Source organism: Mobula hypostoma, chromosome 19 (assembly GCF_963921235.1).
Source record: "Mobula hypostoma chromosome 19, sMobHyp1.1, whole genome shotgun sequence".
In the NCBI taxonomy this organism is placed as follows: Eukaryota; Metazoa; Chordata; class Chondrichthyes; order Myliobatiformes; family Myliobatidae; genus Mobula; species Mobula hypostoma.
The window spans coordinates 53871541-53897000 of NC_086115.1; the positions used below are offsets into that span (position 1 = coordinate 53871541).

The window sequence follows — 25460 nt, forward strand, 5'->3', positions numbered from 1 at the left end:
ACAGCACTTGTTTGTGCCCTCACCCTCCAATGAACTGGAGTACCCTTTACATGTCACAGATGCAGACCACTATTGCCTGTTGACCAACTGTATTGAGATCATCAGTTAATGTCCAGAAGAAGAGCTGGTATTTCAGTTGGTGACTTCTGAGATCAATTAGGGAGCTGTCTCCATTATTATGCTATTGTTGCTCAGCCATAGGTTTTTAGAATAATCCAGAATTAATTAACCATAGATAGTGGTAGCTTTAATTCCAGGTTTACTTAATTTCTTCAATACAAATTCTATAATAAGATTTTAACTTGCACTTTGGTTCAGTAGTCCAAAAATGTAATTGTTAGCCAATAACCTGTTAGAGTAGATGGAAGTATTATATTACAAAGATATTAACAGATTATGCAAATAGTAAAATTGTGCCAAAGGCATTTCATATAATTGCTTTTATATTGTCATCCATATCAAGCCTAAAAAGGATGGGTTAGGAGCACTGTTAAAAAGTTAAATCTAATTCTAGTGCTGCTTCTTTTAAATCATCTCCATGTTGCTGATTTCAGACAAGTAATTCCATAATAAGCAGAGGTTCCATCTATCACCAACCTCAGTGCAGCAACTGGTAAAATTCCTCAGTTAATTCAACTCTGCATTTTGAAAATATTATGCATACAGTATATATTTAATTGTGATCAGCAGCATTTATTTAATAATCAGGTTGAAGCATTTGCACTTGTATTTTTCTTATTTAACTAATTAAATAAAGCAATACTGGAATGACTTCAGTATGCTTTTCACATCCTCCTATATAACTTTGTGTCATTTTTACCGGATCAAATATGAAGCTTTTAAATATTTCACTGCTGGATGCTGAGATTCTCTTGAGTTATGGGCTTATTCATCATTATTCTGCATGAGTTCAATTTGTCAGTTTGGTAGTTATTTACTTTTCCCCACCTGAAAATACTGAGAAAATTGACTTCAAATGATGCTTCAATGGAGTGCAGAGAGGTCGTACTTGATAGATCAATGCACAAGACTGAAGAGCTTTAGTGAGAGCACTATAATTTATTGTTTCCAGGAACTTTAAACTTTTCTTCACATGTCTGTGAATTCTGAAATTAGCAAATTTTATGAAAGGTCTTTTGAGCTTTACTACAACATTCTGCAAAGATAGTCATGTTTTGCTACCAATTTGGTTATATTCTTGTCATTGATCTATCTGTCAAAGTGAGTTGCTTGTAGCAGAATTTAAAGTCAAAGTGGAGTTTATGATCCAAAAGTACATAAATGCCATTTAAAAAAACTTGCACCAGCATCACAGGCACATAGAATCACATAAGCAACACTCACAAGAAAAACAAAAATTAAACAATTATTACAAAGAAGAACACAACTTGAATATACAATAAATAGTCAGCCTTTATAATTTAACAGAAGAAATTAAATTTGAGATTTATTAGAAACAGTCTGCAAACACTGCAACGATCAAATGCAAAGCATTGTGAATGCTGAGAATTTAAAATTAAATCAAAAATTGTATTCCAGGCAGCTGAACTTATTACAGTTAAGAATACTCTATAATTCCAAAATAGCTTCAACAGATTGCAAATTTTCACAATATAGTATCTACATTCGGCAATACGTAAATCTAAACGCATTACCAATCTGGGATCAAATTTGTTTTCAGACACAAAAGTACACAAAATAGCAACAATTTGTAATCAACACTACTAAAATACTAACGGAATAACTGACTCTCCTCTAAGTAACTACAGTAACTCCTTTCAAGGCTATATACTTATTGTTTACAGATTTTATTATCTTTTCTTCCCTTTTAATACAGTGGCATGCAAAAGTTTGGGCACCCCAGTCAAAATTTCTGTTACTGTGAATAGCTAAGCGAGTAAAAGATTATCTGATTTCCAAAAGGCATACAGTTAAAGATGACACATTTCTTTAATATTTTAAGCAAGATTACTTTTTTATTTCCATCTTATACAGTTTCAAAATAACAAAAAAGGAAAAGGGCCCGAAGCAAAAGTTTAGGCACCCTGCATGGTCAGTACTTAGTAACAACCCCTTTGGCAAGTATCACAGCTTGTAAATGCTTTTTGTAGCCAGCTAAGAGTCTTTCAATTCTTGTTTGGGGGATTTTCGCCCATTCTTCCTTGCAAAAGGCTTCTAGTTCTGTGAGATTCTTGGGCCGTCTTGCATGCACTGCTCTTTTGAGGTCTATCCACAGATTCTCAATGATGGTGAGGGTCATGGCAAAATCTTCAGCCTGCGCCTCTTGAGGTAGTCCATTGTGGATTTTGAGGTGTGCTTAGGATCATTATCCTGTTGGAGAAGCCATCCTCGTTTCATCTTCGGCTTTTTCACAGACTGTGTGATGTTTGCTTCCAGAATTTGCTGGTATTTAATTGAATTCATTCTTCGCTCTACCAGTGAAATGTTCCCTGTGCCACTAGCTGCAACACAAGTCTAAAGCATGATCGATCCACCCCCGTGCTTAACAGTTGGAGAGGTGTTCCTTTCATGAAATTCTGCACCCTTTTTTCTCCAAACATACCTTTGCTCATTGCGGCCAAAAAAGTTCTATTTTAACTTCATCAGTCCACAGGACTTGTTTCCAAACTGCATCAGGCTTGTTTAGATGTTCCTTTGCAAACTTCTGATGCTGAATTTTGTGGTGAGGACTCTTCTATGAAGGTCACATTTGTGCAGTTGTCGCTGCATAGTAGAACAGTGCACCACCACTCCAGAGTCTGCTAAATCTTCTTGATGGTCTTTTGAAGTCAAACGGCGGTTTTGAATGCCTTTCTAGCAATCCTACAAGCAGTTCTCTCAGAAATATTTCTTGGTCTTCCAGACCTCAACTTGACCTCCACTGTTCCTGTTAACTGCCATTTCTGAATTACATTACAAACTGAGGAAATGGCTACCTGAAAACACTTTGCTATCTTCTTATAGCCTTCTCCTGCTTTGTGGGCATCATTTATTTTAATTTTCAGAGTGCTAGGCAGCTGCTTAGAGGAGCTCATGGCTGCTGATTGTTGGGACAAGGTTTAAGGAGTCAAGGTATTTATAAAGCTTTGAAATTTGCATCACCTGGCCTTTCCTAATGATGACTGTGAACAAGCCATAGCCCTAACAAACAAGTTAATTAAGGTCTGAGACCTTGGTAAAAGTTATCTGAGAGCTCAAGTCTCTTGGGGTGCCCAAACTTTTGCATGGTGCTGCTTTACTTTTTTCACCCTAAAAGTGTGCAAAACAAAAATAATACACTAATCTTGCTTAAAATGTTGAAAAGAATGTTTCATCTCTAACTTTATTACTTTTGGAGATCAGTTCATCTTCTACTCACTTAACTATTCACAGTAACAGAAATTTTGACCGGGGTGCCCAAACTTTTGCATGCCACTGTAGATTCTTCCCCAAAACAAAACAGGAATTGGTTTATTATTGTCACCTAATGATGTACAGTGAAGAGCTGTCTTGTTTACTGTTCATCCAGACCAATTCATTCCATGGTGCATTGAGAGGGCACAAGGTAAAACAATAACAGAATGAAGAATAAGTACAGCAACGGAGTAAGTGCATTGCAGTTTGACATAAGGTCTAAGACCATAACGAGGTAGATAGTGAGGTCAAGAGTGGAAGGGAATTATTCAATAATCTTGAACCTAGTGGTATGTGCTTTTATTGGAAAATGCATTATATTCTGTATGTATTGCAGTATTTACTCAGCAGTATTTACGCAAATGTACACATTGTAACAGTATTTACTCAAAGGGACATTGTACTTTCTATATTCACTATGTAACTGCTGCTAGCTCAATGGAAAGTATTCACTATGTAGCCATGACTTTTGACCTACTTATTGTTGATTCATGAAGAGAACTGGAATGAAACCAAACTGGAAGATAATGGTGGCGAGTAAAGGGATGAAATATGCGGCAGTATGCCAACACAAGACTAATAAAGAAATAACTGTGGACACCTGGTCTAAGACGTAAGCTAGGACATGATTAAATTGGTGAGAAAAAACAATAGTGGAAGGTCGAGAGCGGATGTATTGATGATATGTGATCACAGGCCAACTGGATATGATAATGTAGCTAAGATAGGAAATTGCTATAAAAAATGTTGTATACAAGCGTCAATGGGCAGTCAGCTACTAGCTTTCTGATTGTCTCAGCTTTGATTTGCAAATTAAAGTTTAAAACGTCTTGAAGGATTTTCTGCGTCTCCTTGTTGTTTGTAAGAAACGAGAAACCACGACACTTTCAGGCTTTTGTACCTTCTGCCTGATGGGAGAGAGAAGAGTGTCTGGGGTGAGTGGGGTCTTTACTTATACTTGTTACTTTGCTGGGGCAACAAGAAGTATAGACAGAGTCCATAGAATGGAAGTTGGTTTCTGTGATGTGCTGAGCCCTGTCCACAGCTCAATGTAGTTTCTTGCCGTCATGGACAGAGAGGAAAATAGTGAGATAGTGTTCTTGTGTTCATTGTTCATTCAGAAATCTGATGGCTGAGGTGATGAAGCTGTTCCTGAAATGTTGAATGTGTGTCTTCAGGCTCCTGTACCACCTCCTTGATGGTAGCAATGAGAAGAAATGAGGATTCTTGACAATGTTCCCTCTAATTTTTTTACTGTGCCCATGGTCTGTTATTTATCAAATTACGGTATTGCTTTGCACTGTTGTAACTATATGTTATAATTATGTGGTTTTTGTCAGTTTTCCAGTCTTGGTTTGTCTTGTGTTTCTGTGATATCGTTCTGGAGGAACATTGTATCATTTCTTAATACATGCATTAGTAAATGACAATAAAAGAGGACTGCGTGTTCTCTTAATCTAATCTAATTTAATCTAATTTGTAATGACCAGTGTGTGCAAAAAATATTGTGCTGTGCAAATTTTTGCCCGGTGACAACAACATGTGCGCACTGAATTTTATATATATAGGTATTCATTTTAACATCTAGCAAAACTGTGTCAGTAAGAACTGTGATCTCCTCTGGGTTTGATCATTTTCGCTCTCGTTCATCTGCACTGTTACAAAACATACGTAGCAGGTAATGAAGGATTTCCTTGCCAGAGCCTTTGCACACCGTCCATATGTGATTTGCTTGCTAAATGACATTTTAAAAAGTCAAGTTTCCAAACATCACTCCACTTCTTCCCACTGCAAATTCTCCAGCAACTTTTGCAACAGAAACAAGTAACACCAATTTCTGTATTATACATAAATACTGTATTTCTCATTGTTGCATGTTCCTGACGTCATGAGCTTTTGGTGTAGCAGTTTCTACTGTTTCATTAAGCTATTCCACTTTAAATGAACTAGCAGTTCTTTTGCACTTCACGCCCTTGCTTCTTTGGAATTCAACATTGTGAATCAATAATTTCTTCAATAACAATATAAACAAGGCAGTTCTAAAATCTGCAGACAAATCATCGCCAACTCCGCGCCAGCAACCGGAAAAGGAAATGTGATTGTGTATGATTGTGAAATATACTTAACATGCTAATGAGGTAGAGGGTGACAACGTCTTTTGCGCAGATTAAATTCCTTTGTGCACTAGTAGCAAAAGAAATGTGCGCATGCACACCTTTGAGGGAACATTGGTCTTTAATGACAAATGTTGCACCAACAAAAATTGGTAAAGGTCGCTAGGAACATGCTGAATTTCTTCAGCCTCCTGGGGAAGTAGAGGCATTAGTGACTTTTCTTGACCATGACATCTACGTGTTTGAACCAGGTCTATCTATTGGTGATATTCACTCCTATGACCTTTAAGCTCTCAACCTCAGTGTCGTTGATGTACACAAGTATATGTGCACTAACTGAAGTCCTGAAGATGAGGAAGAATTTCTTTAGCCAGAGAGTGGTGAATTTGTGAAATTTGTTGCCACAGGTAGCTGTGGAGGCCAAGTCTTTATGTATATTTAAGACAGAGGTTGATAGATTCTTGATTGGTTAGGGCATGAAGGATATGGGGGTGGGGGTGGAGGCAGGAGATGTGAACTGAGGGAAAAAATGGATCAGCCATGAGGAAATAAAGGAGCAGACTCAATGGGCCAAATGGCCTAATTCTGCCCCTATATCTTGTGGTCTTATGATCTAAGTCAGTGGCCAGCCCTTTTATTATTCTGCCTGTGAAGTTAACATTGTTGTCATGACACTGCCTTTAACGGAATTTGTATTTTTATCTGTCCAGTCATCTCATTAAGATCAGTTCCAGTGTCTCCTTGCTAGTGTGAATAACCACTTATTTGTCGTTTCTTGTACTCAAATCTTTAAGATAGGCTACCTAACTATATTTTTATTTGGAGCTTGGCTATTTCTTCTATGTCCTGTTGATCAACGCTGAGTACAGCGGTTTGGGCATAGATTTTGGTGGCTTTGATCTACCTGCTGCTTCTTGTGCATACCCATAAGGAAAAATCAGTTGAATACAGTTACATTTGCATAATCTAGTTTGGTCACATGGGCAGGTCAGAAACCGTCCCTGTGAAATTATCAGAAACTTTGACAAATGTCAAAGCCTTGTCCTCAGCTTTTCCATCTATTAAATCTGTTGTTATTGCATTGCTTCTAAAAGTCGTTTACAATCAGAAACATTTGAAGTGAGTAGCAGTCATGCTATTGTTAAAGTTATTAATTTTTTAAAGAAATGATAACAATGAAAACTCTACCACTACTGCATTCTTAACTTTCATTCTTGCCTTCAAAATCATCATTCAAATAGATGGTAGATCAGATGAACCTGGCACAGATCCATGAGCAGACTTCCTGGTGTAAATCCTTGAGAATTCCAGGAATTTTGCACTCTGCCATCACACTCTGCAAGAGAGTATAGTGACAGATTTACTGTATAGAATGAAGTTTGAGACTAATGCTCTTTGATAAGAATAATGCCATACTCAGACGCTTGCTAGTATATGCAAGCATCTTCTGGGCCAAATATAATCTGACCAGAACACTGTTCAATTCTGGCATGAACTCTGTCCTCTACCTTCTTAATCTACTGTTTAGTATTCTTGCTGTGGTGGACATTGTTCTTCAGTGGTTGAACACTCCTATGACTGCAGCCTTGATCTCTTCTGCAGGATGACATGGAATTGTGTACTGTTTGATATATGTGGTTCCTTATTTGGGCTCTCACGAACTGGTCTTGGCAGATTCTACAGCATTGATTGGAGAGTCTTGTTTCTCCCTTCCTATGTAATCATTCATATTTCTTTAATGTTTGTTAAGTTGTTTTATCTTACCTCTCTACGTTTGAAAACAAATTTTATCCCAAGCTCATAATATGTTTAGGTCTGCTGCCAAATTTAGATTTATGCAAAGTAAATTTGATTCCATTGTTTTTTTTAAAAAGTCTTTGTTTGCTTTAGATGTTTACATTCTATGGTTTGCTTGGCAGAGAGTAGATAACACTATAGGCCACCAAATAAGGATATGGAGAAAATTTACAAGCAAATTTCAGAAAAGTAATAATTTTAAGTAGGTAATGAGCTATTTCACACAACCTAATATGGACAACGAACACAAGAGTGTAAATGATGAAGATTCCAAGGGAGTCTCTTAGATGCATACAAGATAATTGTCCCGTTCAATATCTTTCTAGACTAACCACAATGGATACAGTGCTGTGGTTGTCTTTGGGGACCAGATAAGGAATGTTTCTCTGGGAGAACATTGAGAGAGCGCTGTATTCAGTATCAGTGGGTAGAACATGATTATGGAAAAGGGCAGGGAAGATTCAGAGATGAAAATAAATGAAGGATGGTCAATATCAGTGATTTCTAAAGTGAACTACTCCATGTTGATTAGAATCAAAGAATATCAAGTAAATGAATACACAGCAAGAGAAATGCTTCACGGAGAAGTTATTTTAATTACAGCATGGAGGCCTCACATCATTGAAGGGAAGGGAACTGAAATATGGGTAATTAGAAAAATGCAGATATTGGGTTAGAATAATTGAAAGAATAATAGAATTTGTAATGGAATTAAACTGCAATCGAATTGTTTCTGTGTTGTGTTCCTCTGCAAATTCTGTCCTTGCCCCTTTGTCTGACGTGCATACTTATGGTAGCCTCTAAATATTCTTGGTGACATCGATCAATGCAATTTCATACATTGAAATATTTCAAGTTCATTGCATTTGATTAGCTCTGCTGCATTCTTTGACAGCATAGTGGTGAAGGTAGGTGAAGGAAAGTGCTAGTGTTGTTTGCAGTATATGGACCGTCATAAACCATTTGTTAAATCTTTTAGCAAAGCTAAAGACTGTGCGGCAAAAGTAGCAGTGATGCGTTGTATATAAAATTCAATAAGATGGTGAAACCAGAGTTATGAAGGATTATTTTGTTGATTTGTTTGGAGTGGTTTCTCTGGGTGTCTGGTTTTGATGGTACTGTTAATGTATATTAATAACCTCACCAAAGTATGATTTTAAAGCCTTTATATGTGGCAAAATATAAAGGTAATAAGCATGTAAGAAATAGTATTAGTCTTCAAGGTGTAGATTTACTGATAAATGAGGCAAATGCATCACAGTTGTTTAATGCAGAAAAGTGTGTGGTAGGAGATGAACTCGATAGAGATGGAGTAGAGTGGTGGAGTTTTACATGCTGGTCTCTGAAGGTGACAGGAGAAGATATAAAGGGGTTCAAAGGTTCAATTTAATGTCAAAGAAATGTACAAAGACTGCAGGTGCTGGTACATAGAAACTACAGCACAGAAACAGGCCTTTTGGCCCTTCTTGGCTGTGCTGAACCATTTTCTGCCTAGTCCCACTGACCTGCACACAGACCATATCCCTCCATACACCTCCCATCCATGTATCTGTCCAATTTATTCTTAAATGTTAATAAAGAACCCGCATTTACCACCTCATCCGGCAGCTCATCCCATACTCCCACCACTCTCTGTGTGAAGAAGCACCCCCTAATGTTCCCTTTAAACTTTTGCCCCCTCACCCTTAACCCATGTCCTCTGTTTTTTTTCTCCCCTTGCCTCAGTGGAAAAAGCCTGCTTGCATTCACTCTATCTATACCCATCATAATTTTATATACTTCTATCAAATCTCCCCTCATTCTTCTACACTCCAGGGAATAAAGTCCTAACCTATTCAACCTTTCTATGTAACTGAGTTTTTCAAGTCCTGGCAACATCCTTGCAAACCTTCTCTGCACTCTTTCAATCTTATTTATATCCTTCCTGTAATTTGGTGACCAAAACTGAACACAATACTCCAGATTCGGCCTCACCAATGCCTTATACAACCTCATCATAACATTCCAGCTCTTATACTCAATACTTTGATTAATAAAGGCCAATGTACCAAAAGCTCTCTTTACGACCCTATCTACTTGTGACGCCACTTTTAGGGAATTTTATATCTGTAGTCCCAGACCCCTCTGTTCTACTGCACTCCTCAGTGCCTTACCATTAATCCTGTATGTTCTACCTTGGTTTGTCCTTCCAACGTGCAATACCTCACACTTGTCTGTATTAAACTCCATCTGCCATTTTTCAGCCCATTTTTCCGGCTGGTCCAAGTCCCTCTGCAGGCTCTGAAAACCTTCCTCACTGTCTACTACACCTCCAATTTTTGTATCATCAGCAAATTTGCTGATCCAATTTACCACATTATCATCCAGATCATTGATATCGATGACAAATAACAATGGACCCAGCACTGATCCCTGTGGCACACTACTAGTCACAGGCCTCCACTCAGAGAAGCAATTCTCTACCACCACTCTTTGGCTTCTTCCATTGAGCCAATGTCTAATCCAATTTACCATCTCTCCATGTATACCTAGCGACTGAATTTTCCTAACTAACCTCCCATGCGGGACCTTGTCAAAGGCCTTACTGAAATCCATGTAGACAACATCCACTGCCTTCCCTTCATCCACTTTCTTGGTAACCTCCTCGAAAAACTCCAGTAGATTGGTCAAACATGACCTACCACGCACAAAGCCATGTTGACTCTCCCTAATAAGTCCCTGTCTATCCAAATGCTTGTAGATTCTGTCTCTTAGTACTCCCTCCAATAACTTACCTACTACTGACGTTAAACTCACCGGCCTATAATTTCCCGGATTACTTTTCGATCCTTTTTTAAACAACGGAACAACATGAGCCACTGGCCAATCCTCCGGCACCTCACCTGTAGACAGCGACATTTTAAATATTTCTGCCAGGGCCCCTGCAATTTCAACACTAGTCTCCTTCAAGGTCCGAGGGAACACCCTGTCAGGTCCCGGGGATTTATCCACTTTATACAATATACATCCTGAAATGTTTTTTCTTTGCAAAACATCCACGAGAACAGAGAAGTGCCCCAAAGAATGAACGACAGTTAAACGTGAGAACCACAAAGTCCCCAGCTCCCCCCTCCCACGCGTAAGCGGCAGTGAACAACAATCCCTCCTCCCCCCCTACTGACAAAACTAAAAGCCCACTGGCTACCAAGCACGAGTGTGAGCTAAGCAATAACAAAGACACAGACCTCGCAGTTACCCCAAAAACTATCGCAATTCATCCGGTATTCGGCAACCCACAGGTTCTCTCTCTTCCCAATAAGGGAGAGAGAGGTGCCCCCATTTTTACAGCGAGCAGGAGACATAACAACAACCCGCTGGTTGTTGTTAAGAAGACCGTTGTCTCGCTTTTTACGAGCTCTGTGCCCAAAGATTGGAAAGATCTTGGGTCTTTGGGCCCACAGCGAAAGATTTTCCTGCCTCCCCGACAACACACGTGTCTCCTGCTCCTCGATCTGCCCGCCTCCAGAGTCCTGAGATCTTAGGCTTCCAAACTCTAGGCCACCTCTCAGGCCTACCCTTTGGTGTGCTGATAAACGGCCGGTCCTGAAACTCCAAGAACAGGTCCCATTCCCACAAAGAACTGAAGTCAGCGTGTAACTCCAGGTCAGGGTCTTCAAAAGAACCCTGAAAGGGAAAAATAAAGATATTAAAGATGGAAATAGAGCTGTTTCCAAAGATGCAAACAAAGGAGTCGCTGTTTAGTGCCATCTTAATGCCACCTCCGTCTAGTTATCACTACCTTTAAATAAAGTATGAAAACAGGCAAGTTTTTCCAAATCTTTTAATGCAGTCTCACTGTGTATTGTAGCTAATTCTAGATGCCATTTCTTGGGAAAGTTCAGTGGAAATTTCCCGAAGTGTTATCAGGGATGAAAACTAGAGTGACTGTAGAAACTGATGTTTTCATTTTAGAGCAGAGCAGATTTGCAGAGGTGTTGAAAATCATCATGTGTTAGTTGCAGAAACATCAGTAACAACAGGACATAAATTTAAGGCCATTGGCAAAAGAATGTTCAATTTTTTGGGGCAGGTAGGATATGGAGTTGGTAATTTCCACAACTATTTCTTCTGATCTGTAATGCCACAGGGGGTGTTGGAGGTAAATTCACTAATTACTACAAAAAGAGAATTAGACATATATTTGAAGGTAATAACTTACCATCATTAGCATCATTATGGTTTACCATTGCTGCCTTCTGGGTAGTGTTTTCACAAGACAGGTGACCCCAGCCATTATCAATACCCTTCAGAGATTGTCTGCCTGGTGTCAATGGTCAGTTAACCGGGACTTGCGATGTACACCAACTCACCAGCGACTCATACAACCATCCTCCACCTGCTTCCATGGCTTCACATGACCCTGATTGGTGGGGGGGGGGGGTGCTAAGCAGGTGCTACACCTTGCCCAAGGGTGACCTGCAGGTTAGCGGAGGGAAGGAGCACCTTACACCTATGGTGGAGACGTATCTCCACTCCATCACCCCAGATAGCTTATTGGATCCTGAAAAATGTACTGTAGGATGGGAGTTCAAGAGCTGGCAGAGAATGAAAGTGCCAAGTGACATCTGTCTAGTATCTTGTTAAATAATTCTCATCTGGGTGAAGTGATACTTCTTGGTCGTTTACTTAAAGACATGATGAAGCTTTTATTTAAAAAGGAGACAACATTAGAAATCAATAATATAGCTTTTATCAAGTTTACTGATACTTTAGCATAACAGATTTGAAGCTTAATTTGCATCCTGGAGTTATTGTGGTAGAAAGGGAAAAGAAAATACAAGTGATAATAGTTTTGGGATTTACAAGAAAATGCATATTATCTTGCCAGAAGATAATGTGGGCCCATGTCCACTAGATATACCAATGACCTCAGCTTCCAAGTTAGCTGTCAATCTTTCCAGCCCCCTTAGAGTAGCTATAGGAGGGAAAATTTATAACAAGTGGCTGTCATAAATTGTAAGAAGAACCAGTTTTAACATTTTGGCTTAGCATATAAGCTAGAATCTTTGAGACAACATGAAGTTTCTATGTCCTGCCAAAGGGTCTCTGCCTGAAACATCGACTGTACTCTTTTCCATAGATGCTGCCTGGCCTGCTGAGTTTCTCTGGCATTTTGTGTGTGTTGCTTGGATTTCCAGTATCTGCAGATTTCCTCTTGTTTGTGAAGTTTCTATGTACTGGCTGTAGAGGACAATAAGATGTATGTATTGAAGGGACATTTGATTTCAAAAGTACACTATATCTCGTGGACGCAGCCTAGTGTTTATGGTAATATTATAATGCAATTAGAAGTTATTTTCATGGTGTTCCCAAGAGTTAGGTAAAAAGAGTGGGTTTATCCCTGTCTATTATTAGTTAACTTTATAACATCTTTGAAAATGGTAAACATGATGGATGCTTTTATGGATGAGGATACGAACTCTATCACATCAGCAGCGATGAATGAATAAGAGGTTGTTTTCGCTGATTACCAGAGGCTGTATTTTGCGAAAGTAGGAATTTGTGGGGATGAAGCATAAGAAAACAGATGGATTATCTCAGCTCGGCCCAAGCAGGTTTAAACAAGTGGCATGCATCATGATAAATAAGACTGAAAATGAAAATAAATTGTGTTGGTGTAGAATAGGATGTGAAGTTTAAAAGTTCACCATAGGACAGCGCTTTGCAATTCAGCTGCTTCATCCTCAGAGAATTTCATGAGGGATGGAGTCAGGAGGAAGAGTTTATTGGCTGGGTTAACAAATTGTGACTCAAGAAAGTTGTGGCTCATCTAAAAATCGGTGCTGAGCAAGCTGTCTGGCATCAGAGAGATAAAGGATTTAAAGATATGGTGAGATGAAATGTAGTGCTGAGTTCTGTCAATCTAAAATGAAAGATCTGCCTGAGACTATCACTGATGGACTGTAATTAGATAAAGTGGGAGAGGAGTGTCCTCTTTGGGATACCTTTGAAGCGATCATCATGATCAAGAAAGAGGAACAAGAAGAAAATATTAAAGATGTATAATTAAATAGAAATAGAACCATTCAGTAGCAGTGATATGTTCATTAATTTATTGTTTTATAAAGAAGTGATATTATTAAGACGAAATGCTCCAAATGTTTTTCTGATTTTCAGTTTGGATATTTCAGTACACTTGGAATGACTGTATTTAGCAAGTTAAGCAGAGATGGTCATTGAGTGGAAAGTTGATTATCTGTTTAATGGGTTATGTGGGAGACTGGAAATAGAGTGGTAACAAGACAGAATAAATCAGGCAGGGGATGATCCTCGAGAGGATAGGTAAAAAAAGACGGGATCAAGCTTAGATAATGTAGATGTGTTCTGCAAATAAGCTTTCAGTTACAGTGGTGCAACTAGTAGAGACGCTAGCTCAAAGGCACCAGACATCAGGTTTCAGTCCTGACTTTGTGTGCTGTTTGTGTGGAGTTTGCACATTCTCCCTGTGATCACATGAGTTTCCTCTGGATATCTGATTTCCTCCCACATACCAAGGACGTTCACATTGGTGGATTAAATGGCCACTATAAATTGGCCTTATTGTGTAGGTGAGTGGTAGAACCTGAGGGGAGTTGAGGTGAATGAAATATGGGATCAACGTAAGTTTAATAGGGAATGTGAAGGAATATAAATATGGGTTTAACGTAGGTTACTTAAGTTAATGGGTATTTATGGATTTTTGATGGTTAGCATATACTTGAAGGGCCGAAGGCCTGCTTCCCTCTCACATCTCTGTATGACTATGAAAAATAAAATGATACAAGAAATCAAGCCATAGTACAGAATATATGAGGTTTTGAAATTGTATAGAGTTTCCACAATTATCTTCCTGTTTTCATTCCTTTCACATGCTGGCATGAACATGCCATCAAATTTACTGCACACACTGATGCCTTTCATTTTTCATGTAATGAGGTCAGAAATTCAATAAAAAGAATTATAATGTAAGAAAGAGCATAAATCTTCTTAAATTGGACAAAATTATGGATGTTATACTGAGAGGAAATGTTGGAACAATGGATGACGTTAAAAAGCGGGTCCATGTTTCAATACTGATGAAGCAAACGTGGCACGATGTTCATTTTACATATGCTTTATATTATGTAAGCCATAGTTATATACATGTACATACTTCAAAACTAGTGGAGAAGCCTTAACAGACTTTTAAAATGGCATGAATATTCTCCAAAATGTTTTAATTAACAATTATTTTTCAATTAATTACTTAATCCCTTGAATATCCTCAAGCTGGTGTTTATGTTTATTAGATACCTACTGTTAACTTGGGGGGGTGGCCATTATTCAGAGTTTAAAAACTTCAAATCTGACAGTCCACATTAGTGATCATTATTGCATGGTTCAGAGAACAGCATAACATTATTCTGTCTCCCAGTCTTTCCCTCTCTGCTCCTTATTGAAAAATTGTTACTATGGTCCTTATATTCTTGTGGCAGATCTGTAAATTTGATGAACTGCAATCTTGTAGATACTGTACATGCTGTTAAGCAGCTGCTCCTAATATATTGCCCTTTATTAGAGTTGATTTGTTTACTTGAACAGTCAATTAGTCAGGAAATTGGAGCAGGAGGAGGGATTCTGGTATAGAAAATTAATGGTCATATAATGAACTTGAGTTAAAAGCAGTAGATCTTAAATTTTTATGACTATCATTGTGGTGGAGCGATTAAATTATTGGGTAGTAATCCAGAGGCTTGAATCATCAGTCCAGAGACCCCAATTCAAATCCTACTTTGTCAGCAGTAAATTCAGAATTTAAATAGTAATGATAACTACAAAACTATTAAAGTGTCATAAAAACCAGTCTGGTTCACATATATTCTTCAGGGAATTTAAATCTGCCATCCTCACCCAGTCAGCCTACCTGTAACACCAAACCTTGTCTTTTAAATTACCTTTAAAATGACCTATTAAGCCACTCAGTTGTTCCATTACTGCTGTGTTGAAGCAATAAGGATGATACCAGACAGACCACCCAGCATCAAACTTGGCATTGACCCAGACAAAGTAGTTCCCAGCCCATTTGCCTTTGTAACGTTCTCTTCGCAATACTGTGACATATCTAATTTTGGAGATTTATCTCTTGGGTTCTGTTTGTGTAGAGCCGGTCCATTGTCTCTGTGATCAGAAGGGTCTCCTCTCATGACCCAGAGATTTGGAAGGAGCACAAAAAGTAGCAAGGGCACACTTGTATTTGGGTTATGGGACATCGATGGCTACGTCCAAGAGTGAACAATGAATGAGTTAGGCTCAGTCAAGAACATATTGAGCATATTAGATCTGTAGCAAATAATGAATGATGAGGTTTTAAATTGACCTGATACCATCCTCATAAATAATTTTTATTATTCATTCAAGGGGCATGGGTATCACAGGTTGAGCCAGTTTCTATTGTCCATCCCTAACTGTCTTGAGAAGGCAATGGTAAGCTGCTGCCTTCAATTGCTGAACTTCTGAAGTAATGGATATGTACACAATGCTGTTAGGGAGAGCATTCCAGGATGTAATTCAGCAACAGTAAGGAGCAGGGGCATGTTTCCAAGTCAGGGTGGTGTGTGGCTTGGAGAGCAACTTCCCTGTTTTACTGCCTGTGTCCTTTAAGCTGATGGAAGCTGAGGGTTTGGAAAATGCTATCTGAAGAGTATTGGGGATTTGCCATTGTGCATCTTGTAGATGGTACAAGTCTCTGTAAGAACATCATAGAATCACTTTCATTTTATAATCCTGCTCAAGCTCTCAGGTTTTCTTCAAAGATTCAAGATTTAAAGTGCATTTATTATCTAAAAATGTATAAATTATACAACGTTGATTTGTTTGCTTAACAGGCGGTGGGCAAAGCAAGGAATCCAAAAGAACCAATTTAAAAAAGGCCAACCCCCAGTACCGACAGAGAAAGAGAAACAAAATATCAAAACAAGTCATGCAAACAATAGAAGCAAGCAACAACAGCAGCATTCCGAACAAACTGATTCCTTAGATCCAAATCCCCATAGCAGCCCAGAGTAGGCCCAAAGCCTCGGTATTCAGTTCATCATATTAGTGGGGGAATTACCCCAAAGTTCACAGACTTCAAAGCACAGCAACCGCGGGCAATCTCACAGCCTTAGCATCGTGGGGAGAGGAGCCCCCAGACTACCTGAGCTGGTGTTTAAATGGTCTCAACCTCACACTAGGACCCAGGCCCCGCCCATGACGAAGCATTCCAGGCATAGATTTTGCTGTCAGAGAAGCTGTTCTCATCCTCTCCAAACTGGCTCGGCGCTTATAGCGACCCAACCTTATTCGACTCTCGACACCCTGCCTTTCCAGGCTACCTGGGCTGGTGTTTAGATTGTCCAAACAGCGTATTGTACCTCGCATTAGGACCCGGACCTTGCTGCAATGAATTGCTCCGGGTCTAGAACGTGCTGCCCAGCGACTGGCTTTGGACCTGGATTCGCTGCTGAAGAAGCTGTCCTTGATCTCACCAAATCAGCTCGGTGCTTAGAGCGATTCATCCTCACACCCAGGTTAGTTGGACGGGCGTCAGAACTCCTCCATCCCATCTTCTCCCCTCCGAATCGTCCACTCCAACCAGCATGGCTCCAACTCCAAGTGCGTCGATTTTTGGAGGGCACATCTCTCGAGTTCGCTTTGCCATCACTCGCCTCTTCATTGCTTGCGGTGATAGTTTATCACAATTTACTTTTTTTTAAAAAAGCGTTATTAATAATGTTTTAATCAATTTTTTTTGCTTTTGAACCACCAATAAGCTGTTGCAGTAATGCATCAGTAATGCCATCTTAAACCAGTAGACTCTGCCAGTAGCTTAAATTTAAACGATCTCCCTCGTAAGATAATTGGCAAGTCAGCTTTTTTGAACTACGCTTCTACTCTGTAGAATCCAATACCTAAAACAACAGGAGATGCAGACTCAGTTGACACTTTTAAACACCAGCTCAACCCTATTTATTCAGTCTTTCTTTTAATTAACATCATTTTGTCTTATGTTTTCATGTTTGCACCTCATTCCATTGTAAAGCAATTTGAACTACATCGTCTGAATGAAAAGTGGTCTATAAATAAGTAGTTATTCATATTATTACTGTGTAGTTGTGGTGCAGTGAGTGAATGAATGGTTGTGGGTGGAGTGCCTATCAAGCGGACTGCTACATCCTGCATGGTATAAAGCTGCTTGAGTGCTTTTGAAGCTGCGTTTATCCAGGTAAGTGGAGAGTACTCCATTACACTCCTAACTCTGTAGGCAGTGGACAGGCTTTTGGGTGTTAGAAGGTGGGTTGCTCACTGTAGGATTCCTAGTCTCTGACCTGCTCTTATAGCTACTGTACATTGTCCACACCAGTTCAGTTTCTGGTCAGTGGTAATCCTTACAGTATTGATAATGCGGGAATTCAGTGGTGGTAATGTTGGAGGTGGTAGCTGTATTTTCTTTTGTTGTTTATTGTCACTGCCTGGTGCAAACGTGCAAAGCTACTGTGATAGTTTTGTAGTGTAACACAGGTAAGAAAAACAACAACAACTCCTGTACGTTCATTTGGAACATCCCATAAATAGCCAGTGATGAGAAAGGTAAATCATGATTTCGATGTTGATGATTCCGTAAGTAATTTTAAGCTGATTACTTGGAATGCTTCCTGCTCATAGACCATGCAAGCAAAGAAACTACTTCCCATGGAGATTAAAAGCAATAAAGATGGACCTGGTTTGCAACAGATAGTTGTTAATCAGTCTTAAAGATGTGGCAGATTCTGGGTTATTTTAGTTACGAATTCAACAAACGTGACTATCTTAGATTTGTGCAAGAAAGGATATCATTCCATTCGTGCTTCAGTTGCAATGACAATATCTAGCACATAACAGCTGTTTTCAAATTTATCAAACAAGGTGTATTCAAGGACTGTTTCTTGATCAAACTACAGAAATACTGTATAGAGCTGATAGTTTTGATTTGAAGAAAAATGAAAATAAATGTGTTTTCCATTTACATAGAACTGTCCAGTTATAATACCAGCTGCTAACCAGATGGTTTATATTTATACAGGATGCTCTGGAATGCACTATCACACTCTGTTTCTTAAACTATGTACATATATTACCAAGTCACAGATATTAGGCAACAAGTGTTTTCTCTCTTGGGTTTACAATATTTTCAGCATTGAAAACATTTGCAAAATATTTATTCACCATTATCTGGCATTAGTAAATCTGATACATGGAACAATATTGTCTGTCCGATACCTTTTAAATTTCTCAAAGCCTCACTATGGAAGATTTACTGTAGCAAATGAAACATTCTTTGAAGCAAGAAATCTGAAACTCAATTTTTAATGAGCAAAATGGCTACTTTACTAGAGTAAAAAATAACTTACTGCTCATTGGATTAGCGTGCTTTCTGAACACCAGCTTAAAAATCTACTGTGCTGTTACTGTCTGGAAATGCAATCTGACAATACAGGCTTACGTGGATGACTGGGTTTACCATGCTTCAACATGAAGCTGTGAGATTTATAAATTTTCAAACAAAGATTATGTAAGAGTGTGGATTAGATTCATTAGATTTCAATACAGATAGGAAGTAAGAAAATATAAATAATTAAAATTCTGAACTTCTTAAGTATGATACTGTTGCTTTCCTAGATGGATGATTATTCAAGTTGAATTGAAACCAAAGTTTGTAAATAATGCAGTGCAGTGTTCATAATAAAATACTTAAAATGCTTGATTTTGTTGTATTAATCTTATCTTTCATGCTTGCTATCAAATTCAAAGATGAGCTTACAGTATTTTTACAGTGGAGGAGCAGCATGTTGTTTTCACCTGTGCTGTGGAAATAGTTTCACCTAACTGCAGATATGAATGTTGATATTGAATAATCAATAGTTGTTTAGAAAATTACTGACTAAATATGGTCCCTCAAGTATGGGAGTTCCTTGCAATTCTGTTCATTGTTTATTCTTTCCAATCCTGGTCAATCTAAGATGAATAAATATATCTCATGATTTTTGAAGATCATTCGTTGACTGTTTTGCAAGCTGAACTTCTTTTTCACAATCCCTTGAAAACTTCAAAGATAAAGGATGAAATTTCAGTTTGCACAGATGAAACAAATAACAGTGAGTTTCTCAAGAAGCTATAAAAGCTATATGCTCTGAATACTAGATTTCAATGCACAGCATGCAACATTCATTTTTAAAAAATGCCCTATATAGTACTTGAATGTAAAGGGTGAGATTTTTGGCAGAAAAGTTGTTTCTGCAAATGTTTTGTCCCAACTATCACCCCACCCTAAATCCACCCATATTCAATTAACTGTTAGCATCAGTATTTTTTATTAAGTTCTTACATGTGTTCTGTGATGAATTTGGACTGCATGCCATGGTTTAGTTGCATCACAACTGCAAAATAGATTATATTAGTGGCCTCAGTACATGTACGCCCTGGAGAAAAGCTAAGAAGGGATCACACAGATGACATGGTGCATTATATCTAGACAGGTGGACACTAGTTTTTAAGGAACAAACTGCTCCCATATGTCTGTCCTGTCACATAATCTCCTTTCTCTGTTATGTCCTGGCATGGCTGTCTCAATGGGCTTTCTTTGGCAAGAACCTTAATGAGTAGGTTATTTTTGTAATCACCCTCCCTATTTGGGGGAGCAAAATGGCTCAGAACTGGGGGCCATAGGAGCTCGGTTGGTCAGAAAATTGCTGTGCTAAACAGACATCATTGAGTTAAAATGAACATTTCTTAGTTTAATCTTTACCATATATCCATACTAATAATTAGCAGTCTGCCGTCTCATACTCAATAGTAAGTGCTGCAGTCCAGAGGTTTGTAATATCTACACACAAGAAACCTGCTTGCTAGCTGTAATTGGTTCTTGTAATTGGTTCATTATTGCTGTGTACCTACATTACATGCAGTGAAACGTTTTGTTCAATGCCATCCAAGCAAATCATTCCATATATATGTATACTAAGATAGCACAAAAGAAAAAAATAACAATACAGAATATATTGTTACAGAGAAAAAATGCAGCACAGGAAAATTGTTAATGTGCAAGGGCCATGATATGTCAGACTGGGAGGTCAAGCGTTCACCTTTAGCATACAAGAGGTCGATCAATAATCTTGTAAGAACACGATAGAAACTATCTTCAACCCAGAGAGAAACACTAACATGATGAAACATCCGCATCCTAATTGCCAAGCTCAGTGAACAACGTAACATCAATGGATTTATGAGCACTTGGAGAATCATATCATTAGGTTTAGTTAGTTCAGCTTTGTGAGGGTCATGTCTCATGAGTCTGATTTCAGTTTTGGCAAAACAAATTGATGAAAGAGGAGTGGATGTTGTGGAACAATTGATTTCAGTAAGATGTTTGACAAGGTTCCCCATGGTAGACTCAACCAGCAAGTTCAACCTGGAAAAGTGTGAAATGATGCACTTTGCAAGATCAAACATGAAGGTGGAGTACAAAGTTAATGGCAAGATTCTTAGCAATGTGGAAGAACAGAGGAATCTTGGGATCCACATCCGCAGATCCTTCTAAGTTGCCATGCAAGTTGATTAAGATGATGTATGGTGTGCTGCCTTCTTTCGTTAGGGGATTGAGGTCAAGTGATAATGTTACAGCTCTATAAAACTCTGGGCCACAATGTATAGTATTATATTTAGTTCTGATCACCCCATTGTAGAAAGTTTGTAGATGTTTTAGAGAGAATGCAGAGATTTATCAGGACGCCATCTGGATTAGAGATAGTGTCGAATGTGGGAAAGATGGGGCTAGGGCTTTTCTCATTGGAACGAAGGATGATGAAAGATAACTTGAGCAAGGTGCTATAAGATTATGAGAGGTATAGGTAGACTGGTCAGATAGAACCTGTATCCCTTTGAGATGGGGATAGTGGCCAATAGCAGAAGACATCCATATAGGCTGAGTGGAAAAAACAGGAGGTATCTAGCAAAGTGACCTCTGAGTGTAATGTTGAACTATTCTGAACTATTAATTTTATCAAACAAAGCTTATGTAAAATAAAATAAAATAAAATAAAATATTTCAGCAAAATCAATGTTTTAAGGAATTATTAATAGGAAATGAATTAAATTTGATGCATATTAGGAAGTGATAAATTTTACAAATCTTCCCTTTGAAAGAATAACCAAAAAACACACTATTGGCCTTGCAGCTCAATCTTCTGTATATAAATTTTCACTTACCCTCGATTTTATTCAGTTCAAAAGTGCTCCACCAACACAAGAAATTAGCTTTCAATTTGGTCTACATAGAGGGCATATATAATCATCCCAAGTTATTCTCATGGACTATTTGCACTAAACAACTTTTACCCAGTTTGTTTAAAAAAAACTAGTAATGTGGAGGGTTAAAAAAGCATACATGGCTAAAATCTGTAATCCTTCAAAAATAAGTTTATTGGATATGTTTTGCTAAAATACTTAGTGAATCAAGATAAGATTCAATTTTCACTTGATTTTAAACTATTTTGAATACTTTATTTGGTTCTTTCAAGTGAAGTCTCACTCCTACCCCAAAGAGATATTGCATTTATAAGTTTAAATTGCTAACAATTTTAATTAAGGAATACTTAATAATGACTTTAAGCGTATTCAAAATTGTATGGACATTGTTGAGTAAAATGTGATTGCTTATTGTATTTCAGTTTTAATTAAGCAACTATTATTGATTTTTTTCAGAAGATGAAAATAGTCTCCAAAACCTGAATAAAGTTCGGATTCTTTACAAAAATACAGTTATGCCTTATAACATCTATCGGAAACGGCAAAAGAGGATTAATGATGAAGCTGTAGTACAACAATATGCAAGCCTGGTTGGGCAGGCCTGTGCAGAACGGATGGTACTTTATCGAAGCTAAATACGATATTTTTAAATGTTAAAGATGTACAATTAAAATAACATGGTATAATGAGATAATGCTGTGTAATAGTATAAGAATGCATAGTGTATTAAATACGATTTGCACATGTAAATGTCTTATACAAAATTTGCTATAGTATATTCATATATTCTCAAATTTTTCCAGACTTATATCAGATTATTTGAATTTTCTTTGAGTAGAATCATATCATTAGCATCTATTTACCCCCTCACTCCACTTTCTTTATTCATTTCACTTACCTTGTCATTTCTTTTCTCTTTATTTCCATTCTTCTTTTGTCACCTCCGTGAAGGGACAGCTGAACAATAGCCTTAAGAATTGCTCACGATGGCACTTGTCCTTTGGATATAAGATTGCTTTCACAGAAGCACATTTTCTTTGCTTATAGTGCAATCTTTAAATTAATGATTCAGAATATTGCAGTTTTGAACAGAGTAGAAAATTTCGTGATAGTCGGAGGTGGGTCCTTTAGGTGTTGTGGTGTGCTAAAAAGTTGTTGCAGCCAACTTTTCTGGTTAATTTTTTTTAATATTCTGTAGTTTGGAAGTTGTACACAATATAATGCCTCTGTGGCAGTTCAAAATAAAACAGAAAATAACAGATTGGCTTTTATTATCTTAGCTCAAATAGAAAAAGTGATTTATAAAAGATTATATATTGTGGCAAAAGGGAGCAGCCTTTGCAAAGGATGTATTTAATTTCTGCTGTAAACTATTTTGAGAAATTAACATTGGGGTAAAAAATTCCTATAATTTGATTGATGAATAATGGTGTTGAAAACTGAGGAGTTAGAAGGAGAACACAGACCTATCTACAGAACAAACAATGGAAAAATAAAGCAATTATTACAATATGCATAGTTAATATTGTTATAGAAATATTGTATTTACATGACAATTCAAAATAAATGCAAGTGCTTCTCTGGGGTGTATTTTATTTTGTTTTTTTGTTTTTATATATAAAGTTTTGGGGTGGGTTGGACTTTCATTTTAGAAATGCTATATAAGCAAATTTTCAATTTTATAAACCGCTGTGATTTTTGTATCTTAATTCAAAAATTTATTGATAGAATGCCCCAATGACACAGTAAGCTCATTTCACCTGTCTATATCATAGGCAACCAGCTACATAGCAAAGTACTTCTCATGTTCGAGTTCAAAGTGCATTTATCATCAAAGTATGTATAAGTTATACAACCTCGAGGTTCATCTGCTTACAGGCAGCCACAAAGCAAGAAACCTGGAAGAACCTAATTTTTAAAAAAGACCAACACCCAATGCATAGAGAGAGGAAAAAAAAACAAATCATGCAAACAATAAAAGAAGCAACTACATTCATAACAAAAGTGAGTCCATAGAACCAAAACCCGTAGCAGGCCCATAGCCTCAGCCTCAGTCCATCACACAGTGGGGTAAATCGTAGTGGAGCAGGCAGACACGAAACCCACAGCCTCAGCCTCAGTGTTGAGAGTGGAGCAGCAAGCAAAACCAGTCCATCTGGCCAGGTGTTTAAATTATCCAAACACTGGATCATGCCCTGCACTAGGACCTGAGCCCCACTGCATCGATACACTCTGGGCCTGGACCCTGCCACCACATTCTCATCCAAACCCAACCTTTCCAAATCGGCCCAGGGCTAAGATCAATCCAAACTTGCTCCATTTTAAACCAAATGAATCTAAGAGTTATATATGGTAACATGTATGTGCTTTGATAATAAAATTTACTTCAAACTTTGAGCCATAAATCATGTTGAACTATCCTCAAAGCCGTTCATGAAAAAATGTTCGAAATGGTGCATGTGTTATTATGAGACCATCTCCAGCTATATTGTTTTATGTTTAGATTAAGCAGAGAATATGTGTTGTATTCACCAAGCCTTTTGATGTAACAGGTGAACTGCTGTCTTAAATGATTTGAATACGTGCCCAGGTGGCAAAAGGGCATCAACTGTGGTAATAAAGAGAATAAAGAACAGGAGATCCTATGCTTTGAAAATGCATCTTTTGCTATTTCAAATCCTTGAGTATTTTGCTAAATTATATTCTCAGTCTTATTGTAAAGGTAAACATTGATGTCTTCAGAGCATCCAAACAGCTGTATTGATTATATTGTATTTTTTTCAGTGAGATAATGGGTTTTCCATTTTATTTCATGAGGGAATTGTGGAGAACTTTCCAACGAACAAAACATAATAGAGTATCCATTATACCATTGCCAATTCTGTTTGTAGAGAGTATTCAATTAAAAAATGTGAAGTTTACAGAGACTTATTTTCTTTTTCAATAGATCACAGTATTTTTTCTGCATTGTGTAGAAATGTGCTATTACAGTCACAGAGAAAAAGAAACAAATCATTATAGCTGTAGAGCCTTATTAAATGTTTCAGGCCAGATCATATTACTTTGTTTCATGTCAGTTGCTTTGAATACCACTAATTGAATATTTGTCAAGTCAAATTTAAAAGCCATTCTGCTCACAGCAAGGTGTTGTGTGTAACGTTTGGTTAAGACCTGGAAAAATGTGTTTCCTGTTACCTTTCTACACTTAATTTCTACAGAAACAGAACAGGCATTTCCAATAATGTAAACCTCCCTTACTATTAAAACATGTAATATTAAAATATTAAATTGCATGATACAGATTTGAAGAAAGGATTATATTTGCATATATCTCAAGGCAAATTCCTACAATTGGGGTGCCACAGTGTAGCGGGTAGCAGAATGCTATTACGGCCTGTATGTTGAAGTTCAGAATTCAATCCCAATGTCCTCTGTAAGGAGTCCGTTTGTCCTCCCTGTGGAATGCATGGGTTTTTTCAGGCACTCTGGTTTCCTCCTACAGTCCTAAGATGTACTAGATAATAGGTTAATTGGTCCTTGTAAATTGTACCGTGATTAGGTTTGGGTTAAATCAGTGGTTGTCAGGGGTTTCTGGGGTGGCACAGCTCGAAGGGTCAGAAAGCCCTACTCCACGTTGTATCTCTAAACATCATCAATATATTGTCTAATTAACAGAATTATTAAGTGATACAAGAGCAGCTGGCTGTATAGAGGAACCAAATGGTAATAGAGTATGTCTCTGGAAGATTTGTTTGTCCTTTTTTTTTGTGATTTTGTTGTCCAGAATCAGTTTTGATTGAAACTGTGAATCTGAATTAAGGTGCTATTTTACCGCCT

At 37.8% G+C, this 25460-nt stretch overlaps 1 protein-coding gene across 6 annotated transcripts in view; it reads left to right on the top strand.

The window, feature by feature from the left end:
- LOC134359051 (arginyl-tRNA--protein transferase 1) overlaps positions 1-24688 on the top strand; it is a 183041-nt gene extending 158353 nt beyond the window's left edge. For 4 of the 6 annotated variants that reach the window (XM_063071920.1, XM_063071914.1, XM_063071918.1 and 1 more), the window contains one exon: positions 22080-24687. In XM_063071920.1, coding sequence (XP_062927990.1) covers positions 22080-22258 — 179 coding nt within the window. In that variant the 3' untranslated portion in view covers positions 22259-24687. Of the gene's footprint in view, positions 1-22079 lie in introns of all 6 variants that reach the window. The other 2 variants (XM_063071915.1, XM_063071919.1) reach the window with 2 other exon arrangements.
- Positions 24689-25460: the final 772 nt, after the last annotated feature.